Genomic DNA, 26,038 nt, shown 5'->3' with positions numbered 1-26,038 from the left:
GCTACAGAGATTTGGTTGGCAAGTGCTTCAACATCCCCCCTACAGCCAAGATCTCTCCCCATGTAAGTTTCACANAAGTGCTTCAACATCCACCCTACAGCCATGTGATTTTCACATTTTTGGAGACCTGAAGAGAGATATTTGTGGACATTGGTTTGCACCAGACGAAGACGTGTGCGGCTGGGTAAAGATGTGGTTCCGTAGACAGCCCACAAGCTTTTTCAAGGATGGGACTGACCGTCTTATCTCTCAGTGGGATAAATGTATTAACAATTTTGGAGATTACTTTTGAGGTAAGAAATGTTCTTTAATATGTTTTGGCTTCTGACCTGTTTTCATTTGACTATCCCTCATATACAGGGTCAGTGACATTAGGCAGATAGAAATACATACAGGTGAGCTGTTAGTACCTGAACCTAGCCCTTCTGAGTTTGAAATTGCTATTGTAATGTTAAAATGGTAAAGACCACCAGGTAGTGATCAAATTCTGCCAGAATTGATTCAAGCAAGAAGTGAAATATTATGTTCTAATATCTGTAAGCTAATTAATTCTATTTGGAATAAGAAAGAGTTGCTTGATTGGTGGAAGGAGCCTATTATTTTCCCAGTTCACAAGAAGGGTGATAAAACTGTCTGTAGTAATTATCGTGGGATATCACTGCCATCAACTTCATACAAAATTTTGTTCAATATTCTTCTCTCATGTTTAAGTCCATACATAGATGAAATTATTGGAGATCATCAGTGTAGGTTTTGACACAACAAATCAAATACTGATCAGATTTTTTGCATTCGTCAGATACTGGAGAAAAAGTGGGACTACAATGAGACAGTACATCACCTATTCATAGACTTCAAGAAAGCCTATGATTCAGTTAGGAGGGAATTATTGAACAACATTTTCATAGAGTTTTGGGTACCCATGAAATAAGTTTGGATGATTAAAATGTGTTTAAACGAAATATATAGTAAAGTTCATATAGGAAAATAGTTGTCTCATAATTTTCCTATCCAGAATGGTCTAAGAGAAGGAAATGTTTTATAGCTATTGCTTTTCAACTTTGCTATAGAATATGCCATTAGGAAGGTCCAGGGAAACCAGGTGGGACTAAAATCAAATGGGACACATCAGCCGTTGGTCTATGCTGATGATGTGAATCTACTGGGTGATAACATAGGTTCCATAAAGAAAAACACACAAACTTTAACTGACCCCAGTAAGGAGGTTAGTCTAGAAGTAAACACAGAGAAAACTAAGTATATGTTGCTGTCTCGTCACCAGAATGCATGGCAAAATCATGACATAAAGATAGCTAACAGAACCTTCGAAAATGTGGCACAGTTCAGATATTTGTGAATGACTATAACAAATCAAAACCTGATTCAAGAGGAAAACATAAGTAAAATAGAATATACGAAACTACAATTTTTGCCTGTGGTTCTGTATGGGTGTGAAACTTGGTCTGTGACATTGTGGAACACAGACTGAGAGTGTTTGAGAAGAGGGTGCTGACGAGAATATTTGGATCAAAGAGAGTTGAAGTGACAGGAGGTTAGAGAAAACTGCATAATGAGGAGCTTCATAACATGTACTCTTCTCCAAGTACAATTAGAATGATCAAGTCAAGGAGGATGAGGTGGGCAGGTCATGTAGCACGAATGGGGGAGATGAGGAATACGTATAGGATATTGGTGGGAAAGCCAGAAGGAAAGAGACCACTAGGAAGACCAAGACACAGATGGGTGTACAATGGATCTTAGTGAGATAGGATGGGATGATACAGACTGGATTGATCTGGCTCAGGATAGGGACTAGAGGATGGCTCTTGTGAACACAGTAATGAACTTTCAGTTTACATAAAATGCTGGGAGGTCCTTGAGTAGCTGCACAATTGGCAGCTTCTCAAGTAGGGCTCAGCTCTGTGAGTGAATGATTTAGTTAAGTAAAATAAGAGATCATATATCCCCATGCTGAACTGAAGCCAAAAGAGGGTTGTGAGCCCATCCTTGGAAAACAGTAGAATAAGCATAAAATGATGTTTTAGAGTTCTAAAATACTTTCTATTTGGGAGTGACTTAAATGACATGAAATACTAAGAATGAAATTCCAGTAACTATTTCTAATAAGTTATAACATAATACCCTATTTTTAACATGTTATTTCTGTTGTGCAAGTTGTTTATCAGTGTTCCTGTCATTTCATTCGATATCCGTTTCTTTTCTATTACATAACCAACACCTGAGGTATCAAACTGTGATAAGATACAACCTTCATTTTTACACCACTTAAGATCATGGATAAGTGACTCCCTGCTTCATGGTTAGGAGTTCTGGAGTTTGATTCTCTGCCTTAGCCATCAGCTATTATAAGTGTATGTTTTATAATTTTCCTTAATCCCTTCAGTCACACTCATTCAGTCATTCACGCATAAAATTCCCCACCATTTACAAAGGCTATGAACATGAAACTGGATTCCAATATCCATACCAAATTTAAAGCAACTTAGTCAGAGTGTTTAAAATTTATTAAAAGGGCCAGACACATAGACATAAATAAGATCAATGACATGTATGACAATGTATGAATTTCATTCCTGATATACTTTCCATACAAATGAACATCCTTTACTACAGTCCACGTTGGATTATAGGTACAACATTTTCACCATTCCCTAAGCCCAGCCACTTTAATAAGGTGTAACTACATTAGTACTGTATCCAGATGTTCAGATTTATCACAGCAGTCATCTTGAATAGTAAAAAATACAGGCACGTCCACTTGCAGCGTAAAATGTGTGCTCTGGAACAAGGCAGGTCTCAGTGAATTGAATCTGGTCTTATGGAAGGTCCCATCTTGGATGTGTTTTCCTTTACTTTTACAGACAAACACAGGTCAAGCAGGTCAAAATACATTAACTGGAGGTATCAGAAACAATTTTTTATGATAACTGATGAGGGTCATAGCACTGGACCCTTATTGTTCACTTATCAACACATGTGAAAAATTAATTCATTAAATTCTTACAAATTTAAAAAGTATATACATGTTTTTTCATAGTTTATACACGTCAGGCCATATACAAATCATGCCATACTTTTAAAATATAAAAATAATCACAAATTCAGTATGTACATTACAATTTACTTCTATTCTATAGTGGTTTGGCACTCCTCATCCCAATCTTCTGGCACTACTGGGCGGAGAAGTCTCAGGAAAGTGTCCAGGTAACAGGGCTGTCCACAGTTCGGCATGTTCAGTATAATAAGATGTGAGGTGGTTGTGTTGCTCAAGTATAACAACTGCAAAGAACAACCATAACACCACACTGTGAGATTTGAGGTTCTCATGCAGTGACTGTCAAAATTATGGCCTTCCAGGTTGTCTAATTTGGTAGATGCATAACATCGTTTTGGAAGAAAATGTCAATTGAAGATGAAGACAGCTGGTTCCTCCAAAATGGTTCCCACCTACCAAATTACATGAAGATTGCAACCCAGAAGAATGTAGCTTGATATAGCTCAAATGGTGACCTGTAATGCAACTACTGTTTCCAGTTAATGGCTTGGTTCAAAATATATTTAAGCATTCTTACCAGCATTCAGACACACAATTGGTAAGCCTAAATACCAACCTTCACCTCATAGCTTGTTCCAGATCTTGTTGTATGTAACTCAAACACCAATGAGGCTCCATAATCAGGTTTAATGAGATCTGTGAATCCCAGAGCACGCCACGCATTCACAATGGTGATGTCATGTGCCGAGTAAAGCACCATCTTGCGATCAGGCTTCAGTGAACCTCTCCTCTTATTCTCCATATTCTGCACAATCTCTCCCACTAATGGGCCTGAAAATCACAATTGCAATCAAAATAGGTTACCAATTACAGAGTTACTGTTTCTTCTTACCATCTAGCAATTTTTCCTGAACAGCATAATTAAAAATTCAGTATTTATTACTTCTCTCCTCCACGTTCCATATTCATGTTTCATATTGGGAAGTTCCGGGTTTAAATATCGTGCTGGATAGCCCATCGTTTTCTAAGTTTTCCTCAGCCCACAACCACTTCCTTCCGCATTATTTCCAATTAATTATTCACTAGACATCCTATCATTCGATGTCATGTAATAAACGCTGTTATAGAACAGGCCAATAAATAAATAAAACAGCTTTCTCTACAATAAATCTATCCAATTCAGCAATCAACAGGTATTGGAAATATGAAACATCACGCAATCAACCGCAGTTAGCTGCACTACATTCTACTGTCTAAGTCAAAGTCAAAGTTACATTGCGACTGATGGTCAGTCTGTCTGTCTTGGTATCAAGCCCCAGCAGGGGGTCATGACCAGATGTTTCTCTTTTTGTGAAAGTTACTGTCCTGTCCATGTGGGGCGCCCTCTCTGACGAGGGGTTGGGTCTGTCATTTGTACATTCTATTTTTTATTTTATGCCGAATAAATGCAGGAAGACTGGCAGAGGCTGGTGCTGCCATCTCAGTAGAACAGTAGTGGTGATAATATTGAATTGAATTGTATTGAATTCTATGGCAAAGACTTAAAATTTTGGTGTACATGCTCAAAACTTTTATATGTAAAATTCACATGATTGCGAATTTGTGAAAACAGTGATAATATGATATGCAGCTATTTTAAAATTGGCATTATAACCTTAACATTTTTCTTTCAGAATGAAATTTAAGCCAGTGCTATAAATTTGGAATCTCATTTTTAGCTCCTCAGTACTGTTAATTAGACTAACCATGATTTAATGATTTATTTCTCAGTTTTGCTAATTAATCTGTAGTTTATTTAACAATGCTGCAACAGTTGTAGAGATTACTAAGCATCAAAATATATCAAAGAATTATTATTCATGCCAAAAACTCAAAAACACTCAGGGTGGTGGAGTTACACTGTAGTTCAACGTACAATTCTGATTAACATTTGGAACAACTAAGGACACAGGAGAGGTAAACTTTAAGATAGGACACGCTGTGCTATGGCTAGGGATCAAATGCAAATCAGGTATTTAGTCAACTGTCAGAGAAAAGTATGAAGCTGATTTTTTGTCCACAGTTTATTCTACAAAGTGTCAGATTCGAAAATTCAGGACAGATAATGCTCTCATAACATGAGCTGACAAGAAACTGAAATCATTTCTGTCAACACATCTATGCAGATTTATACAATTACAGGAATAAAACACATAATAAAAAATTATTATAGTCTCTACATTTTTACAAATATTCATTAAAGATTAACATAATACTAAAATGTATATAACTACAAAAACATGCTTACTGAGAAAAAAGAAGCTTCACTTTTACTGTAGTGGGACTGTGGTTTTTACCAGAATGACCAGTGGGACACAAGATTGAAAAATTTAAGAATCACTGTTCTAGCTCATACCTAACTATTAATGGCCCTACAGCCAAATTTAGACCCTGGTCACTTCTTTCAGTTTCTTAAACTTATAGACAGTCAGTAGGACTCCTTGGATGAGGGATAACATAATACTAAAATGTATATAACTACAAAAACATGCTTACTGAGAAAAAAGAAGCTTCACTTTTACTGTAGTGGGACTGTGGTTTTTACCAGAATGACCAGTGGGACACAAGATTGAAAAATTTAAGAATCACTGTTCTAGCTCATACCTAACTATTAATGGCCCTACAGCCAAATTTAGACCCTGGTCACTTCTTTCAGTTTCTTAAACTTATAGACAGTCAGTAGGACTCCTTGGATGAGGGATTATACCATCAGAAGGTCGCTACCTACACAGAACAACACAAATAGAGAATAAAAGCAGACAGACATCCATGCCCCAAGTGGGATTTGAACCCCTGATCCCAGTGTTTGAGAAGATTAAGACACTTCATGCCTTAGACAGTGCAGCTACTGTGAATGGCAGCCCATATCTAGTCACTGTAATGACTAAGCGACTGTATTACTAGAGACCAAACCGAACTTTTGTTGAGATCATCTGTTTGTATAATTTGATAATCACTCATCTACATTGTCTAAACAAATTAACAGATACCCATCACATTGCCTCTCTCTATAGTAAATTCAAGAAGCAAAGGTTTGTATCAACAGCACACACTTACCACCAGTCAGTCTCTTCAGGATGTCATTATGGGTGAAGACTGTAAGACTAATTGCTGCCAGATGTCTCATTTTCTCGGGGTACACAGTTCGTGTCCATTCTGGCAGTGGAAGCCCATGTGATGCCTATAGCATGATTACTGATTGTATTGTTTATTTTGAAAAGGGAATGAGTCAGTAATTTGGTCATATTCACATTTGTCAAAGCAGTGTCTACACTATATCTGAAAATTATGTGTGTCAGAGCTTTCTGTTCGTTAAATACAAGTGGTTATAATGTATACTGACATGTATGCTATAAAGTTCTGTTTTATAAGTTTTGAGGTATTCTTGACGATGAGTGTTTAGAGTGAGGTATTCTGGGTGTATGACATCATGTAGATTTGCAGGCAGAGATTTGTGTTTTGGAGGAATAATGCTACTGCCATTTTTGGTGTTACGTGTTTTGGGTAAGAATCATTTTAGTGATACAGACAGGCTGTAAGGAAGGCTCTTTTTCAGGCCTATGGGAGAGGGTACTCTGGTATATAATATAACTGTTCCCTCATCCTGCACACTTCATCTCTGAAAATGTTAGCAGCATGTTCCTCTGAAACTTCAACATCTGCATAATGTGGGGTTTTATGTAGTTTTGTCATTAATCCGATGACAACCCACTTCTTCGGAACAGTTTGTTGGTCCTGAAAAGGACCGTGGTTGCTGAGATGCTTGACCGGTGAGGTAGCGCGGCGCACGCCGGTAGGGAGAGATTAGTTTCGGTGTTGACTGCCCGCAGTGCGGCTGTGGCTTGATCGCAGTGCGGCAGATTGTGGTAGTTGCTTGATCGCTGTGCAGCAGGGGAGTTGAAGTTGCGTGGTCACTCAGCGCGGTCGTAGGAGTGATGAGGCAGTGGCTATGCCAGATGCCCAGTGGGTCGGACAGGGACACGACCACCGGCGAGTCCAGGCGAGTTGCCGCAGTGCGTCAGGTGTGAGGGCCGGAGGGCTGAGGCAGTCGTGCCTGGCGCAGCCTGCCAATGCCTCCGAAGACCGAGCGCTGGCGACGAAGTGTGCTGGCTGATGTAGCTTGATCGAAGACTGAAGGCTGGAGTTAGACTGATGCTGCCCGTTTGTGGCTGCTCCTTTTTATACACTGCTTGGTGGGTGGAGCGAAACTTGAAATTGAGGAGGAAGAATTTGCAGGGCGCTGATTGGCTAGCGTGCGTGATGATGTAGATGTGGGGCTAGCAGCAAGCGCAGTATAAATGCGAACATTTGGAGCAATTTGATTGGTTAGCGTGCGTGATGGTGAAAAGTGATGTGAAGAGTGTGCGTTGCAGAAAATGCGTGATAATGTGGGATGTTCACACACAGGACTATATGATGTTATAACACAAAATATCTATCAGTATTAAATTGAATCTGACTTCCAAATCACAGTTTAAATTTAAAGTCTACATCCGTAACAGCATACTTTAGGTTAATTTTTTCTTTTAATTTACACTAGTCAGACTTGGCTCCAGTACCAGATGGAAGCAAAACTGCACCAAACGTCACCCTGAGTCTTATGCCACACCAGCTCTCAGTGAACGAGTATATCTTGAACTTGCCTCTATTTCCAGTGTGTTATAGAGAAACTCGACTGCTGTGACATTGGTGATATTCTGTCCTGTGTGCATGGTCAGGTAATCATATAAATCTCCATTCTCATGGTTCAACTCTGTTATCACACTGGACCTGTATGCTTTACGTAATTCCTGCTCATTTCTTGGGCATGGCTTCTTCATTACAATGAGCTGAAAAGCAATAAAACAACTCTTAATCAATGGGCTTCTTAACATTTTCTGTATTGTGTTTAATTCAGGAAGCAAATGTATTTCTATTTCATTTTTACTACATTTTCAACATCAATATGTCTGTTTATAATTAACCCTATTGTCTACAAAATAACTTATGTTTCTTTAAATAGCCTTGTGTGTAGTCACTGTGCATTCTTGGTTGCTCTTGTGTGAGAACTCCATTGGGTTTGTACATATGTTTTGTATTTATATGACATATTCCACATCACTCAGTCATTCAATCAGTTAACATGTATATTGGTTGGTTCCTTATTTAGTGAATCAGCTAGTTAATTACACTTTGTTACTTAGATACTTAGTTGGTTTCATATTGTCATTTTATTAGTGTTAATAACTTATATCCAATCACTGTATAGACAGATCTGCATACCTTAATTCTGTATACACAACGGGATGAAAAAATTAAGTTAGCAAATTTGTTTGTTGGTTAGTTGTTATGCATGCTGTAAGAAGCTGAGCCTTACATCATTGAGTATTGACTGGAATAGAAGGAATCAGTGTTAATGCATTTGGGGTGGGGCTTGGAAGAAAATTACAAAGTAAACCCTTAACAATACCACCCATATAAAAACAGGAAGTGTTATTCAAAAAGGATAGATCCTAAAAAAAGTTGGAAAATGAACAAATCATGTTACCTGGTCCAGGTGCCTAGGGGTGGAATGAACTGGTATGGGTTGCCATTTGAGATCAGGTAACCACACTTGCATCCCTTTGGGCGGATACAGCCCTGCAAGAACAGCCTGAGCACTCATCAGACAACGATCATTAGCACTGCTTTTCATCAGAAAATCTTTGGGATAATACAGTTCGCTTAGGTAGCCATTGTAACGAGTCCGCAGGAACTCTCCAAGTTTGAACATCTGCAGCATACCTTTCTGCAATAAATAAGGAACAGTCTCATGTATCTTGCGTAATTTTAATTATACTTTAGCCTTCATTTTAATCTTAGGGATTCTTTCAAAGAAGACTACAAGATAGACATTATGTATGATTGGGAAGAGTAAAGGTAAAATAAAAGATAAATGAACATATATAATTTTTACCATCAGTCCAACAGTACTTTATTATTTATTCGTTTATTTATATAGCACGCTCTACATGTTTCGACCTCAAATGGGTCATCTTCAGGTGCTGCAAGTTTCTCTATGATCCATTTGTGGTCGAAACATGTGGTGCGTGCTATATAAATCAACAAATAATAAAGTATTGTTGCGTTGATGGAAACATGATATATGTTCATTGTATATATGCAACAAGATGTAATCCTTAAAAAAAAAAAAAAGGTAAAGTTGTCCCTGTGCTTAACTAATTAACCACTATGCCTTGAAGGCACATGAGGGAGTGAATATATAGATCCACATTTTCTTGGGCTCAGCATTAGCTGGAGTTGAGTGGTCAGCTTCATGCCTCTGCTGCTTTATCCTCGGGGATAAAGTTCCCAGTACCCACTGGATAGGAGGCTGATTGAGCCCCAGAGCCAGTGTGGACGTCGTGGAGAAAAGAAAATTCTTGACCCTTCCAGAACTCGAAATCCAACCCTTCGGTCATCCAGCCCGTAGCCAGTCGTTATACCGACTACGCTATCCTGGCACACAATTGGGAAGAATGTATTTGATATTGTGACATTAACTGCCTCACTCTTTGTTCAGCCAAGTGCCAGGTAAGAGAAGGTCACCAGCTTAAAGGCCAATGATGTGATATGCTGCCTTGACAGGGAATTTTCATGAGTCAGACGGGTGGTGATAGATGAATATGGAATGATGGTGGGATATTGGAGAAACTAGGAGAAAGCCCTGCTCCAGTGCAACTCTCCACCAATCTCACTTGAACATTGAAGCTTAGGCAAGAAGCCAGTGTCTAACCACCTATGACATTACTCTTATAGGTAAAAAAGATATAGCTATCCCTGTAAAAGGCTGTGGAAGCACATATGTTTGTGAAACAACGAGGCTCCCACATTTGTTAGACAATCGCCTCACAGATGGTGGTGGGGTTGTCAGCTTTATATGCCAGTTGTCCTGTGTCAACAGAAGATTCCTGGTACTCATTTCTGTTAGAGGTTGAGTTGATCCAAGGGAGATATTGTGGCTGAAAGGATTAGGTCAATTGAAAAATCTAATGACTTCATTGGGAATCGAATCCGTGACCTTCTGGCTTGTAGCACAGTGTCTCAACCAACTACTATAGAGAAAAATTTAGGAAGTGGGTGACTAGCATAGCAATTCTTGGCTCGCTCATTTACTCTATAGACTGTTACAGGTGGTACAGAAAATTCACTAGTTTATTAGGCTCACTTTCAGACTGTTAATCCATTTATGGGCTTCAGTCAAGTTGAATTTGTTATGGATCAACATGGCTGAGAACTGGAATTGCCCAGCAAACTTTTAGTGAAAGCCTCTCATGTAAAATTAAAGAAAGAACTGTCAAATTGCATCACAGACAGGCAGACATATCTTACACATAAAATATCTATGTTGGATGACCTTGACTGCCACTGTGGTCTAGTGGTCAGAGTTCCTGGCTACATATCCAGAGATCCAGGTTCGATTCCCGGCGCTACCAGTTTTTTTTTTCTGAGAAATAGTGGGTCTGAGACGGGGTCCACTCAGCATCGTGATGATAATTGAGGAGCTATTTCAAGGAAATAGCGGCTCCGGTCTAGAAAATCAGAACTAATGGCCATGGGGATTTGTTGCACTGACCATGCGACACCCTCTATCTGCAAAAGTTGGCACTAATTTCGCCGACAAGCGGCGGTCGCTTGGCCAGTATAGTTCGCTTGCGGACTAAAATCACGGAGTTTAGTTTTTTTTAGATAACCTCTAATATGCTAATACATGTAATTAAATTTGTTATGAACTGTGGTATTTCTGATTCCTACGTTTTCATTCTTGTTTGTGAGAAAGTATGAAAATTTCTTGTCACTTTATGAAGCCTGTGTGGCAATTTAATTGCATAATGTAAGATGTGATATAGAGAAAATTAAATACTTCAACCTGCTTTGGAGTCAAGTTCCTTTTATAGTAGTAGGTCCAATGTAATATAGCATTTTGGTGGGAAAGCTATAAGGAAAGAGACTGCTAGGAAGATCAAGATGTAGAAAGGTGGATAATATTAAAATGGGCCTTATAAGTAATAAGATGGGGTCATATGGACTGAATTTATCTGGCTCAGGATAGGGACCAGTGGAGGACTCTAGTGAACTCAGTAATGAACCTTCGGGTTCCATAAAATGTTTGAGTATTTGCACAACTGGCAACTTCTCAAGAAAGGCTAATCTCCATGGAGTTAGTTAGGTCTGATGTACTTTGTGTGTGTAATAAATTCTGTGCTTGACTCTTGAAGAAAGACAGTATATAATACAATGCTGCCTGTTATGACTAAAATATCTTGGAAGTTGAATCAATATCAGATACTAAGATGAACTATTATGTCAACATTATTTCAACATAAGGAGAATCAAAGTATTCATACTGGAGATCTCATTGATCACAAAGAACTTTTCTTCTGTATGGTTACTTACTGAAGGTAAAAGGGGGCACACGGTACTGTAGTAGACTGAGACACTATGCTACAAGCTGGAGGGTCACAGGATCAAGCCCCGATGAGGTAGATTTTTTCAATTTGCCTAATCCTTCCAGCCACACCATGGTCCTGGAGTTGAATCAGCCTCTAACAGAAATTAGTACAGGAATCTTCCTGGGTGTAAAGGGCAGCAGGCATATAACGGTGACAAACTTACCGCCATTTGTGAGTGAATTGTCTAGAGAAAATGTGGGAGTCTCAACGTCTCACAACCGTAACAGCCTTCATGGTCTGTCAGAAGGATAGCTTTACCTTACTCAAGGTGAAACATACCTTCAAGGATGATTTAGACAGACAGTAAGACAGATGTTTGCAGTACTAGTTTAGAAACTACAGCTACCTAACCAACTTCACACACCAGAGTCCCTCAAATGAAATTAGCTGCTTAAATAGCCAAAAAAATACCCTACCTGTCATGAAACCCAAAAGTTCATTACCATGTTTAAAACAGTGCACTACCAGATCTCTCCTGAACCAAAACAGATCCAGTCCATATCCTCATAGCCTATTCCCTTATGTTCCACTTAATATTATCCTTCCAACTATGCCTAAATCTCCCAAGTAACTTCCCCTTCAATTTCTCAGACTAAAAATCTATCCACATTTCTCACCTCTCCCATGCAAGTTACTTGCCAAAACCATCTTATCCTCCTTGATTTGCTCATTGTTGAGTGATGTGAAAATTATTAAACTCCTCATTGTGCAATTTTCACCTATCTCCTATCACTACCTCTATCTCATATCCAAATATTCTCCTCAGCACTCGGTTCTGAAAAAAACACCCATTTTTAGCCTACTTTCCTAAATTAAACTTATGCAATCTCAATGCTGTCTGTGTATCTTATGTGTCCATGAATCAGCCATATTAACTTCTGAATGCCTGAATCAGTCTTTATGAACTTCGGTATCATGGCAACTGAGCCCATGTGTGCGATGAACTTCATAAATTCCTCCCATCAGTCTGTATGTCTGCATGTGTATCCCTCCTATTGTTGCTAAGGCTTGGTAAAATGTATCCTTCCATTCATTGCTAGGCACAGGTTCTGGAAACACGTTCCCACACCAACAAACACAGGCAACAATAGAAAAAAAAAATTGGACACATGTTTCTGTGGGTGTCTGTGTATCCAACTATCCTTGCTGGGCAACAACTCGGTAAAGACGTTTCGGTGGCAACAGACACTTATTGGAGGTGTCGTTTTCTGAGCAATCTGTGTTGTATGAAATGTGATTATTTCTTCCCAGAACTTCTTACTGTTTCTTAAGATTGCACACCCATACAAATCAACAGGAAAATTTGTACTTCTCTTTTATTTACTCATTCTCCCTATATCTGAAGGATGAGATGGGCAGGGCATGTAGCACGAATTGGGAGAGGAGAAATGCATATAGGATATTGGTGGGTAAGCTGGAAGGAAGGAAACCACTGGGAAGACCAAGGCATAGGTGGGTAGACAATTGACAGCTTCTCAAAAAGGGATAGCTCCATGCGTGAAAAACTGAACAAGCTGCTGAAGAAGCAATCCTCTCGATTTGTGTTCAGGGGATAGACTATTCAAATCTTGGTCGAGTTGCCAGTTATCATGACTGGGGCTCTTGCACAATTTCCTCAGACTTGTACAGAAAATTTCGAGACAATAGATCACAGCCATCTTCTTTCTGACTCCTATTTTCTCATTCGTGGCGATATTCTCACCTGGGATGGTCACTGTTCATGAGGAAATGGGAAATATGTGCAAGGAAGCGTTTGTGGCCTATTTTACTGTAAGCGTGCTGTCCCATAATTTGTAGGAAGAGGCTTGAGAAAAATCTAGATAGATCTAGATGCTAAAAAATCACCTTGGTGGCAAACGTTTAGCTGATGGCGAAGAGGCTGAAACGGAGGTGTGGAAATGACTGAGACAACAGTCAAAAGACTTCTATGCTGCGGGTTTCGAGGCGCTGATAAAGCGATGGGACAAGTGTATTGGTGGAGGATATGTCGAGAAATAAGTGTTTCTTCCCAGGTTCGAATCTCACTTGTTTTACATTTTACATCCGTTTGTGACCTATTTACTGACTCTCCCTCTTAAAAAAAATAAACGCACAAGAAAATCCGGGAAGAACTAACCACCTACTTTCCTTTCACTACAAACTGAGTGTCTGATACGACAAGGCCGCATAGAAAACACAACGTCCAACGTTTGTTTGGTTGTTGCGTGTGTATTCGTTGCAGCAGGAATGTGTTTACTGAGCCCTCTGCCTTGCAACGATAGGGGAGTAAGGTGATCACATAAGCCCCCTTTCAACCTACTTTTCTTGTTTAGAAAAAATGAGAGGCTTATGAGTTCACTTTGCTCTCTGTGTGTCTGCTCGGCTGTGTGTCTGTGTAACCCTCTATTATTTTTTTTTTTCGTTTTATATGCAGTCCATGTCGTTTATATGGAAAGTTTTCCTAGAATTTCTTGTATTTTTTTTTTCAGAATAAAGAAAGTAGGCTGATAAAAAGGCCGGTTTCTGCACAGGATCCGATGTCGTTAAATAATCAATCAATCAATAAAAGTTTAACTTTCCTTTCAGATTCACTTTCTGGCATTTATTAGCATCAGTTCCTTCAAATCGCAGGCGTCATCAAGAGCTGACGCACGACTCATCCTGACATATGTTCACTTCTTTTGTACGTGTATATAATTTACAATCTTTAGGATCTTGACTCCATCGAGTGACGTCAGAAGTATGGAAGACGGATAAGACCCCTCCCCCCTCCAACATTGTAGTGCAATCGGTCCAATCTGAATAGGGTTATCTCAGTCAGTACAACGACAAAGCTGCGGGCTGAACGACCGGGAAACCGCGGTTCGATTATCAGCAAAGTTAGAGGATTTACCTTCTCCACAGAACCCAGGCCGGATCTGGAACCCACCGAGCCTCCTATCCAGTGTGTAACGGAAGCTGACCACTGACCTCCATCTAGTGCCGAGGTCAAGAATACATGGAGCAATACCTCCACTCCAGCAAGTCTTCATATCATGATGCTAAATTAAGCACAGGGAAAATTTTATCTTTACATAGAATGTGACTCCGTATAATTATTTTGGACGAACACGTAAGTTTCGGAGAAACTTGCTGCCTCCATCTTCAGTTCTGCTTCTTCAAGCCTGAAGAAGGCAGCAGGTTTCTCCGAAACGTTGGTGCCTAGATCTATCTACCAGACTATACATGGCGTCACATCTCAGAAGGTCGTAATCTTCGTAGTTACTTCCATAAGAACCTCAAACATCATTTACCTAGAACCTTTACATACTCAATTCTCAGAAGAAACACCCTTTTGCGTGGCTGATTCTACTCCCCTTCTCACGTAAAGTAAACCTACTCTATGAACCACGGTACGTCATATCTAGTGTAGGCAAACTTACGGAAGAAATATCCTGCGTATATTTGAATTTCCCTGCATATGAAAACCGGACGCACGTTAAAAACATACGCTCGAGACAGGCGAAGAAATTTCTGTTCCTTCCTATATAAAGTATGGCTTATTTTGTCCGATTTTAACCAAAATTGAAATGCAATGACAAATTTTAGTAAAACTCTCCAATATGAAATTTAATTAAAACCAGCTCAGCGGCATTCGAGTTGTTAGAGGCAGATAGACATGGCAGAGCTAATAATGAAAAATTATAGGAAGAATTAATCCCCCTACTTTCCGAGTCGAGCCGAGTCTTATGTTACAACCGAAGGTCAGTCGGCCAGTCTGTCTTGGAATAAAGCACCCATCTGGGGCTTGCGACCAGATTTTTATTAATCTCAGACAGTTGCTGGTCTGTTGATCTAGGGTGCTCTCTCTGACGAGAGGACGGGTCTGTCGTTTACAATTGCTGCTGGCCTCACCAGAGCAGTCATTCTCGGGTCCGAGTCCCGTGGGACTCGCGACCATATTAACTGTCTCAGATTCGAGACTTCCCTTTTTGTCGCCTCCTACGACTCGCAGGGTCACGGTGGAGGTATTAGACCCCGCCTCCACACGGTGAGCCTATTTTTCTTTCACGACATATTGAGTATTTGATGAGACACTTGTTTTTTCCCTTGGCACTACAGCCCCAGTGGGCCTAGGCCTACCTCCATGAACCTCTCCGTTCACTGATGAGACACATACCGCATAAAAAGCACCGTGTCCAACAGTTCTTCTGTCGTTGCGTGTATTCATTGCAGCGGGGACGTATTTACCGAGCTTGTGACTGACAACTTTAGGGAAGGGGGACAGAGACACACAGACAGCACGGTGATATCATAAGCATCCTTTTATTTTTTCAAAATATGGGAAGTAGGGGGCACGCGGTAGGGTAGTTGGTTGAGGAAATATGCTACGAGCCGGAACGTCGCGGGATCGAATCCCTATGACGTGAATTTTTTTTTCAGTTGAACTAATCCTTCCAGCCGCCCTATGGCCCTAGAGTCGATTCAGCCTCTAACAGAAACCAGTACCAGGAATCTTCCTGGGGGTAAAGGGCGGCCGGCGCGTAAGGCTGACAACCTCGCCGCCATCTGTGAGCCAATTGTCTAGATAATGTGGGAGCCTCAACGTCTCACAATCCTATGGGCCTTCACGGCCTGGTACAGGGATAGCTTTACCTTTACTTAGTTACATGTCATTATAACTTCGAATAGAGCGAATTCGAAAATGCGACCACTTAATGGGATTTATTATCCGCACTAACAGAGAGACATTTTCTTTATTACTGTTGCTCCCCCATTTTGAGCCTAGGGCATCCGCGAAACGCTGTTTCACTTCAGTTTCTTAATCTTAGACAGTCGGTAAGACCACTTGGACAGGGGATCAGCCCGCGCAAGGCCACTACCTATAAAATCACATAATAAACACAAACATCCATGCCTTAAGTGGGATTCGAACCCACGATCCCAGCGTTCGAGAAGGCGAAGACATTTCATGCCTTAGACCTCGCAGCCGCTGTGATCGGTTAATAGAGACCTAGCTATAAGGGGAGCCGGGAGAGCGCAGTCAGTATAGCGACAGGCTATGAGCTGGACGGCAGAGGGGTTGGAGTTCAAGTCCTGGTAGAGACGATAGTTTTCTCTTCTCCTCGTCGTCAAGATCGGTTCTGGGGCCCAAACAAACTTTTATCAAATGGGTACCGAGGGCTCTTTCTCTGGGGATAAAGCGGCGAGGGCTTGAAGCTGACCACTCATTTCCAACTAGTGCCGAGGTCAAGAATTAGTGGATCTATACAGCTATGCTTCCATACGCCTTCAGGGCGTAGTACTTAATTGGTTAAACACAGGGGCAACTTTATCTCACTTTACCAAAAATTAAATTAATGTAACGTGTTTGGAGTAGGCACTTCCATGGAAACGCAATAACAGTGAGCCGTTGCGTACACAGAGAATGCCGAAACGACGAACGCGTTTCCCCGGAGATGAACAACAGAAGGCTCGTTGCGTAACAACGGACTGTCGGAACAGCGGGAACGGAACCGTAGGAGTGATAAAGTAACTCTGACTCTGACTCTGACTGACTCATTATTCCCCTACGAGAAATGGTGACGTGCTGGATATTGTGGTCCACAAAAATATCAGAATGTCAGATGTCATCGTCTCTGATATTTTGGATTCAGATCACCTACCAAGAGTATTCCACATACTGGATCATGTTAAAATTAGGAACCTTTCGGAACCTTTTGAAAAATTCACAGATTGGGAGTGGTTTCAAAGACTCGCCTCTGATTTAATATTACCTAAAATAGAAATTAAGTCAGGGGTAGAAGCCGATAAAGCGGGGCGCGACTTTGCAGCCTCTATTGCTTCGGCATATAGGTTGTCCACAAGAAAAGTTACACTTTCGGACATAAACAACGATCTTCCCGGTCTAGATCGCCTGTTAAAACATAAGCTACGAAAATTGTGGCAAGAAACCAGGGATCCAGCGTGTAAGACGGCACTAAATTGGGTCACAAAATCAATCAGGCGAATGGCCCGAAAAAAGGCACTTGAACGGTGGGAAACAAAAATTGGTAACGCTGAAGTCACACCTCATGGTATATGGCCAATTGCGAAATCCCTCCTAAAGATGGATGGACCAAGGGCACCAACTGCTATTCATGGTGCTGCAGGCCTTAAATTTCACTCATTCGCAAAAGCCAACGCAATTGCTGATTGTTTGGAAATTCAGTCCGCGCCGCATGATCTGCGCGGCGATAACCATGAACGGCGGGTGGAGGCTAGAGTTCAAGCTCTGCTGGAAACCGTAGACGACAAACCCCCTCAAAGGATCAGACCATGTGACGTACAAAAATTGATAAATTCCTTGAAATTGAGAAAGGCCTGTGGAATTGACGGCATCCCAAATGAATGGCTGAGGCAACTTCCAAGGCGACTATTGGTTCACCTAACTCATTTATTTAATCATTGTCTTCGGCTCTCTCATTTTCCAAATACTTGGAAGGAAGCAAAGGTAATAACTTTACCTAAACCCGGTAGAGACCCGAAATTCCCGCAAAATCTACGTCCGATCAGCCTCCTGTCCACAACAGGAAAACTATTCGAAAAATCAATTTTGAATTTCCTCCAAAAACGTATTGTAGAAAGAGGCCTGCTCAACGCAAGCCAGTTTGGTTTTCGTGCACGTCACAGCACGACATCGCAATGTATGAGGCTGGCGGACCACGTGACCCTCAATTTCAACAATAAAATGTCTACGGCTGCGGTGTTCTTGGACTTCGAAAGGCCTTTGATACCACGTGGCACTCAGGCTTGCTGTATAAGTTATCAAAATTGGAATTATCGAACAGTTTGACCAAGCTTATTGGGTCCTTTCTTTCTCAACGTAAATTCAGGATTTCGGTTGAAGACGAAATGTCAACGTCAAGGGAAATGCAGGCAGGGGTGCCACAAGGTTCTGTCCTTTCCCCTACTCTTTCCAATTTGTACATAAATGATGCCGCCCAAACACATGGTGTTCACCTGTCTGTATGCGATAGATCCCAAGGAGGGTTTTATTGTTAGAAAACTCCAGCGCGGTCTCAGCTCAATGGAGACCTGGTGTGAGCGCTGGAATATAAAAATTAATGAAGATAAGACTCAGGGGGTCTACTTTTCTCGTGGGTGTCGACCGCCTGAGTCTTGTCTTACTCTTAATGGACGAAATATTCCATTTGTAAATAGTGCAAAATATCTAGGTGTAATATTCGATAAGAGGGTTACATGGAGATCGCACATAGAAATGATCGAAGCCAAGGCCTTCAGAACATTCATTAGAGTATATTCCCTATTCAAAAGTGAGAGATTGAGCGCTAACATTAAAATGACCCTCCAAAAAGCTCTCATGAGATCCGTAATGACTTATGCTAGTCCCGCCTGGGAGTTCGCGGCAGACACTCATCTAGTGAAATTGCAGCGCCTGCAAAACAAGGTTCTCCGCACCACTGGCAATTTTCCAAGGCGCACACCGGTCCACGATTGCACATGGCATTCAGAATCCCGTACGTATGTGACTTTGTAACAAAATTATGCAGGAAACAAGCAGAAGTCATACAAAATCATGAAAATGAGAATGTTCGCAACATCGGACAAGGCGAAGCCCGACACACAAAGTAGAAGAGGCTTAAACTTGGCGGCGGTCAGGCATACGACCGTTCTAGTGACTAGACTGCCGTTGTAGCGAATACTACTAGAAATAGGGCAAAATCTGCTGTACTGAGCCTGGACTGACAGAGGCCTTGTATATATTGTACACAGAAATAGGAATTAAGATTAAATTTGTAAATATATGTAAATACTGACAATGGACTTACTAATATGGACTATGACTGACAAATGGCAGACACGACCTCTCGTCAGAGAGGGCGCCCCAAATGGACAGGACAGTAACTATCATATGATGGGGGGGGATCTGGTCATGAGCCCCAACCGGGGCTCGACACCAAGACAGACAGACTGACTGACCGTCAGTCGCAATGTGATTTGGACTTGGACTTGGACGTACGAACGACAGTTGAGATCCAGCCACGGGCAGAGACAGATGGAAGATGGCCGCCGCAGAATGCAGTTGAAGTGATACTAATTGTATTTGAGTGTGTAAGAATAAATGTGTGTGAAGTTATTTGTCGCGTGACATACCCAACACGTGACATTATAATTGATTTTACTCTGTTTTCCTTATTTTGAACAAATGAAAGTAGGCTTATGCGATCACCATGCTGTCTGTGTGTCCGTGTATGCCCCCTATCAACTTTGAATGGCTGAACCAATAGAAACTCGGTACGTATATCACGGCACGTCAGCACGTCTCAACGGCTCACTTCATAAATCCCTCCCATCACTTTCTGTGTCTATATGTATATACCTGTTGTTGCTAGGCAATGGCTCGGTAAAAACCGTCACCGCTGCAACGAATACACACGCAAAAATAGAATAATTCTTGGACCCATCGTCTTTTAGGTTGTCCGCGTCGTATACAGGAAAGTAGACGATTTGTTCTTCTCATAACTTATTGTTTTACGTCCTTTCATCTTGAATCTAGAGCGATATGTTCAAAATAATTTTAAGCGGCTTGAACTTAATTTTGTACTCAAATGTTCTGGCTGCTCCCTCTTTTGGAAAAATAGCATAGCGGCACCTATGATTGCAACAATGTTAGGACGTAAAGAAATTATTAGAAAAATATACCCAGTCCTCCTCTCAACGTCTTCTTCAAGAAACTGTATATTTTATAGAATGTAATTTCCAACAAACAACGCAGAAAGTTTTAAAGAAGTGATTGCCTCGCTTACAGAATGGATGTTGTTAACTGCTTTCACATGACTGCCCATTGTCGTCACTGTTCTGCCATACTGCAAAGGGTTATAGGACATGCAAGCTGTGGTTTCGAGAATTAAATTGTGCAGGAAATGACGCAGCTCCTACTTGACGAACTTCCTTTTGCTTATGAGGCTTTGTAACATGGTTATAAGAGAGGATTAATTGCGTTATACGGTAATTACGTAGAGACGGTAATGAAAGAGATACATTGCAAGCACCACGTTATGCGTTCGCCGTTATATTCTCCGTTCTCATGTTCATTGTATCTAAAGACACAAGTTTCCTTGATTTATCACTGTCTAGAAGCAAATGCTGAGAAGGCCCCTAAGCTCCATGTTGCTATTTTGTGCTTCTCGTGCAGCCCTCGAGATTTTAATTTATCATAATTAAAATTTTTGTTGTAAAGTCCATCAAATTATATTTCCAAATTATGCAGTTCACCATCAATTCAGACACTCAAAATCCAGCGACTTCTTTCGCAAGCCACTACTTCTAATAATCCTAACGACTTCACTTTCATACTACACTTATCTGAAACACGATCAGACGAAATTTGGGAGTCTTCTAGCAATATTATCCTCAGTCCTCCGTAATTGTGTTCCATCTCTCCCATGGCTTCTCCCTTTCATTACACTTCTGTTATACATTATACCTCTCCCTGTCTCTCATTGCTTATTTAACGATGCTGTTAATACCTCTGAATACATAGCGTCGAATGGTCAAATGATTAACGTACAAGGGTTTTTCTTAACCCAGTCACACACAATAAGATATCCCTCGCTTCTCCCATGATTTCCATCAATTCATCCATCCATCTATGGCTCTACAGCCCTTTGTTGGACCTTGGCCGTTTTTTATGTAGTTTCTTAATCCTATACACCGTCGGTAGGACTCCTTAGGCGGGGATCAGTCCCTCGCAAGGCCGCTACGTAAACACAGAATAAACGCACACACAGACATCCATGCCTTGAGTGGGATTCGAACCCACGATTTTAACATTCGAGGACGGTTCTGCCTTAGACTGCGCGGCCACTGTCATCCGCGAGTTATTTTTTCACCTACTTTTCTTCTTATTCTTCTTCGCCGCCTTTATCAATACTCGATATGTATAAAAACACAAGATTTTCAGTAGTTCTGCACCAAATTTCGTAAACGACTGAATACCTTGGTAAGGGCACCCCATCCCTCGGGCCACGCGCTGCCATCTCTGTAAGGGTCCGTAGGATAGGTCTCTGTCGGTGTTCTGTCCCCATGGCGGAAAATCTGCAACAAAACGTCATAAACGCAGATGAGTGAAATTAAGAGCAAATTGAGTTTGCGGAGTTCTTGCTATCGTGCGTCCAAAACATCTCTGAGTGTGCGTCATGAGAGGAGAAGAGGCCTATACGTCCAGTGAGATCTCCGATGTGGTCATTCTGGTTACCATCATATTTTGAAAACAGAAACTAGTAACTCTCTTATGACGATGTAAACATTTACGTGACTGTCTCTTTAGTGACGCAATCTCAGAGATGTTTTAGGCATAGTACACATTCAGTTCAGAATCATTCGTCTTTCCCAACTTCTGCCTAGTAACGTAAGGACTAAACAGAGAAAAATATAATTTTCCTTGCGTTTTGTAAAATAATCTCTCCTTTTAAGTGAAAAACATTAAACATGATATTTGAGAACAGGGTGCTCAGGAGAATATTGTGACCTAAGAGGGATGGAAGAGCAGGAGCGGCATAGCCTCAAATCCTACAAACGTAGATAGTTATAGTTTCTAAAATAGGACCGCATACATCTGTCATACATGTGTAACTATGCAGAATGTCGCAAGAGGAAAGTCAGTGTTCTTGGAGATCACAGTATCGGTAAATCTAAGCAAAAAAAAAACTGTTTATGTACATGTATCCTATTCCGAATGGTTTCCGAGACAGGGCTATTTCACTGCACCATTCCAAGACTGTTATTAAGAAAGAGATATTACGTGCTGTTTCTAATGTCGGTATTTATTGTTCAAGTCACAAAATTGGTACAGTTAACATTTACGAAAATTCCACACTTCCCAACTCGTGTGAGGACATGGCGTGTTGTTCGTCTGTACAGTGAAATACGTGTAGCTCTACATCGGAAACTGTTCGGAACAGGACACGTATACATATACATTTTTTTTCTTAGAAAGACCAATATTATGACCTCCAACAATACTGATCTTTCCTCCTGGGAGACCTGTATAATGCCTTCATGTGTGGCTCAAGCATAGAATTTATCCAGCACAACTGTCGTGAGGGTGCACGCGGCAGCGTAGTTGATTGAGACACTATGCTACAAAGCGGAAGGTCGCGGGTTCGATTCCCGATGAAGTTATTAGATCTTTCGATTGACCTAATCCTTGCAGCAGCACTTTGGCCCTGGGGTCGACTCAGTCACTAACAGAAATGAGTAGCACAAGAAATACTGGGGACCCTTGATTGGATTCAGGCAAGCAAAGGGACTCATACGAGGACCCTCTGCTGAAAGAGCGGAGGAACTGTTGAAGTTAAACAGGAACTAGCTATGATGGGTGGTGGGACTACTTACAGGACACTGTCATCTCAAATGACACCTCTTCAAACTGGGACAAAGTGATAGTACCACTTGTGAGAGGTGTCAAAAGAAGAAAATGAAACAGCCACACATATCCTGTGCGAAAGTGAGGCCCTTAGCTTATTTAAGATTACGTCACTTGGGTCAGTACTTTATGGAACCAAGTGACTATTTCGACGCCCCCACGTATAAAATTGCTGAGGGGATAATCAAAAGGAGAAGCACAATAAATCACTGTAAGTCGCGGTGCAAGGGCCGAGAAAGTCCACCCCTCATACAATCATTCATTCAACAGAAATGAGTCCAGGAATCTTTCTGGAGGATAAGGGGCGGCAGACGCGTAAGGCTGACAGCCTCCACGGCCTGTTACAGGGGTAGCTTTACCTAGCGAGGCTGACTGAGATTACAGTAACAAAGTGGGAGAATATAACTGATCTTTATACACACTGAGACTGTGGACTTGATTTATCTACTCAGGATTGGGTACATTCGCAAACATGGTAATGAGCCTGCTAGTTGTATAAAAGGCAAGGAATTTCTTGACTAACGGAATATTCTTTCTCGTCAAGAAGGACACTGTTCCATGGGTTTACAACTTCTATAGAGCTTCAAGTAAGATAGCTATTGTCTCCGTGGAATGTGTTGCGTCTGGTGTCCAGAAGCAAGATCAAACGGGTACGGTGGATACAGAAGAACACAATTGTAGAACATGTGGAGATGTATAAATATTTCCCATTACAAAAAGTATATTCTCCAAATTTTACACAGTGGGCGTCAAGTTTTGGCATATATTTTCTTTCAGTCGGCCGTTAATTGCCCATCACAGAGGCCACGCGGCCTAAGGCATGAACTGTCTTCGCTCGCTCGGACGCTGGGATCGTGGGTTCGCATCCCACTCGAGGCATGGATGTCTGTGTGTGCTTATCCTGTCTGTGCGTCCCTCCGTGCAGGTATCGGCCTTGCGACGGGCTGATCCCCCATCCAAGGAATCTTACCGACTGTGTAAAAGATAAAGAAACTGAAAAAGCGGTCAAGGTCCAACAAAGGGCCGTAAAGCCATTGACAGATGGATAGAGAGATAGATAGACAGATAGATAGAAAGACAGACAGACAGATGTTTGTGGTAATGATTTTATTAGCAATAACAATAATGACAATAACAATTAACAATAGCTTATATTAAATATAATAGTACTTATATATATCGAGGCTTATGTATTTTATTTATTTATTTTTTTTAATTACACGTTGGTGTTTAAATGTTGTTTAGTATGATGCGTCCATTTGAAATTTTACCCAGAATGCTGTTATGTAGCCAGTAGGTTTGGAAGGCTTTCATATCGTTTTTCCATATGCTGTGATGCATTTCCAGTTGTAGACGAAATTAAAGTCGCAGTTGATAGATAGATAGATAGATAGATAGATAGATAGATAGATAGATAGATAGATAGATAGATAGGCCGTTAATTATCTGAGCAAACGCGTAAACTTAATAATAAGGAGATACACATGGGCTCTGTATGTTATATAAGGGGTTTATTTCCCATTACATGCAGTATATGGCCTCGGGAAGCCACGGATGTAAACACGTCCTTGTATCTAAGCACGTTTCGAGCCTCGTGTGTTTGCATGCTGCTGGGTCACAATTCTCCGGAACTTCACGCCACAAAACACAGTTCTGTTTACTTGACGCAGATTCAGCTGTTCACAGTTGAAATATTTGGGGACGACAGTAACAAATCAAAATCTGATTCAGGAGGAAATTAAGAGGAGACTGAATTTGGGTGATGCTTGCTACCATTCAGTCCAGAACCTTTTGTCTTCTTATCTGCTATCTAAGAGCATAAAAGTTAGAATATACAAAACTATAATTTTGCCTGTGGTTCTGTATGGGTGTGAAACTTGGTCTCTGACATTAAGGGAGGAACGTAGACAGGGTGTTCTCGAGGAGAATATTTGGACCGAAGAGAGATGAATTGACGGGAGGTTGGAGAAAACTGCATAATGAGGAGCTTCATAAATTGTACTCTTCTCCAAGTATAATTAGAATGGTCAAGTCAAGGAGGATGAGGTCGGCAGGGTATGTACCACGAATGGAGGAGAAGAGGAATGCGTATAGGATTTTGGTGGTAAAGCCTGAAAGAAAAAATGCACTATGAAGGCCTAGACGTAGGTGGGAGGATAATATTAAGATGAATTTTAGAGGGATATGATTGGGTAAGCCGTACCATAGCTAAGGCGGTTAGTCGCCGTTTTCCCACTGCGGCGGCTGGGGTTCGAGCCCAGGTCAGGTTTGTGGTATTTGTGGTGGACAAAGTGGCACGGGGGAAGGTTTTTTCCGAGTACTTCCATTTCTCCGGCCAATTCTCATTCCACCGACTGCTCCACAATCATCATCTATCATTCGGGGCTGGACAATAGGCCAGATGGTGGCCGACGTACGAAGTGGACTCAGTCTCAACCCCCATGAAACTAAAAAGAAAACATTAGATGGGGTGGCGTGGATTGGATTGTTCTGACTCAGGATAGGGACCAGTGGACAGCTATTGTGAACGCGATAATGAATCTTCGGGTTTCATAAAATTTTGGGAATTCTTGGACAGGTGCACAACTGGCAGGTTCTCAAGAATTGTTCAGCTCCATGGAGTTAGTTTCAGCTATTGGTCAACATTCGATAACATTTCGTCCCGAGGAAATTACTTAACAAATAGCTCCGTAACTTGCGATCGTCCTCTCATGTTGCTGAGCTGGTTTGAGGTGAGATGGGAATGTAGTACAGACGGAGAACATTTTACCTGTGAGACAAAATGCAAAGATAGACTTGAAAGGATTCTGACGATGGTGTATACCGTACTTCTTTTGGCTTGTTTTGGACTTCATCCATCGTCTGGTATGTAAAAGACAAAAGACCACAACGTTTCGGAGACTGGATCTGTCTCCGTCTTCAGGTGGGTAGGGAAGGATAAACCTACTCAGTTGAGCGCGTTAGAAAGAGCTAGTCTCAATCACCGGACTGGAGACGGAGACAGATCCAGTCTCCGAAACGTCGTGGTCTTTTGTCTTTTACATACCAGACGATGGATGAAGTCCAAAACAAGCCAAAAGAAGTACGGTATACACCATCGTCAGAATCCTTTCAAGTCTATCT

The 26,038-nt window shown here is 41.2% G+C and overlaps 1 protein-coding gene across 1 annotated transcript in view; it reads right to left on the bottom strand.

Moving 5' to 3' along the window:
* LOC111863286 (EH domain-containing protein 3) overlaps nt 1-26,038 on the bottom strand; it is a 47,142-nt gene that overhangs the window by 15,049 nt on the left and 6,055 nt on the right. Inside the window, exons 2-7 of the mRNA XM_033750996.1 lie at nt 21,487-21,585; nt 8,583-8,822; nt 7,699-7,884; nt 6,113-6,236; nt 3,633-3,847; nt 3,151-3,300 (exon numbers count right to left, since the gene is read on the bottom strand). Of these exons, the coding sequence (XP_033606887.1) occupies nt 3,151-3,300; nt 3,633-3,847; nt 6,113-6,236; nt 7,699-7,884; nt 8,583-8,822; nt 21,487-21,585 (1,014 nt within the window). The remainder of the gene's footprint in view (nt 1-3,150; nt 3,301-3,632; nt 3,848-6,112; nt 6,237-7,698; nt 7,885-8,582; nt 8,823-21,486; nt 21,586-26,038) is intronic.

The sequence above is a fragment of the Cryptotermes secundus genome, unplaced genomic scaffold, assembly GCF_002891405.2.
Source record: "Cryptotermes secundus unplaced genomic scaffold, Csec_1.0 scaffold9, whole genome shotgun sequence".
Taxonomy (NCBI): Eukaryota; Metazoa; Arthropoda; class Insecta; order Blattodea; family Kalotermitidae; genus Cryptotermes; species Cryptotermes secundus.
This window is presented reverse-complemented; position numbering and strand designations above follow the sequence as displayed.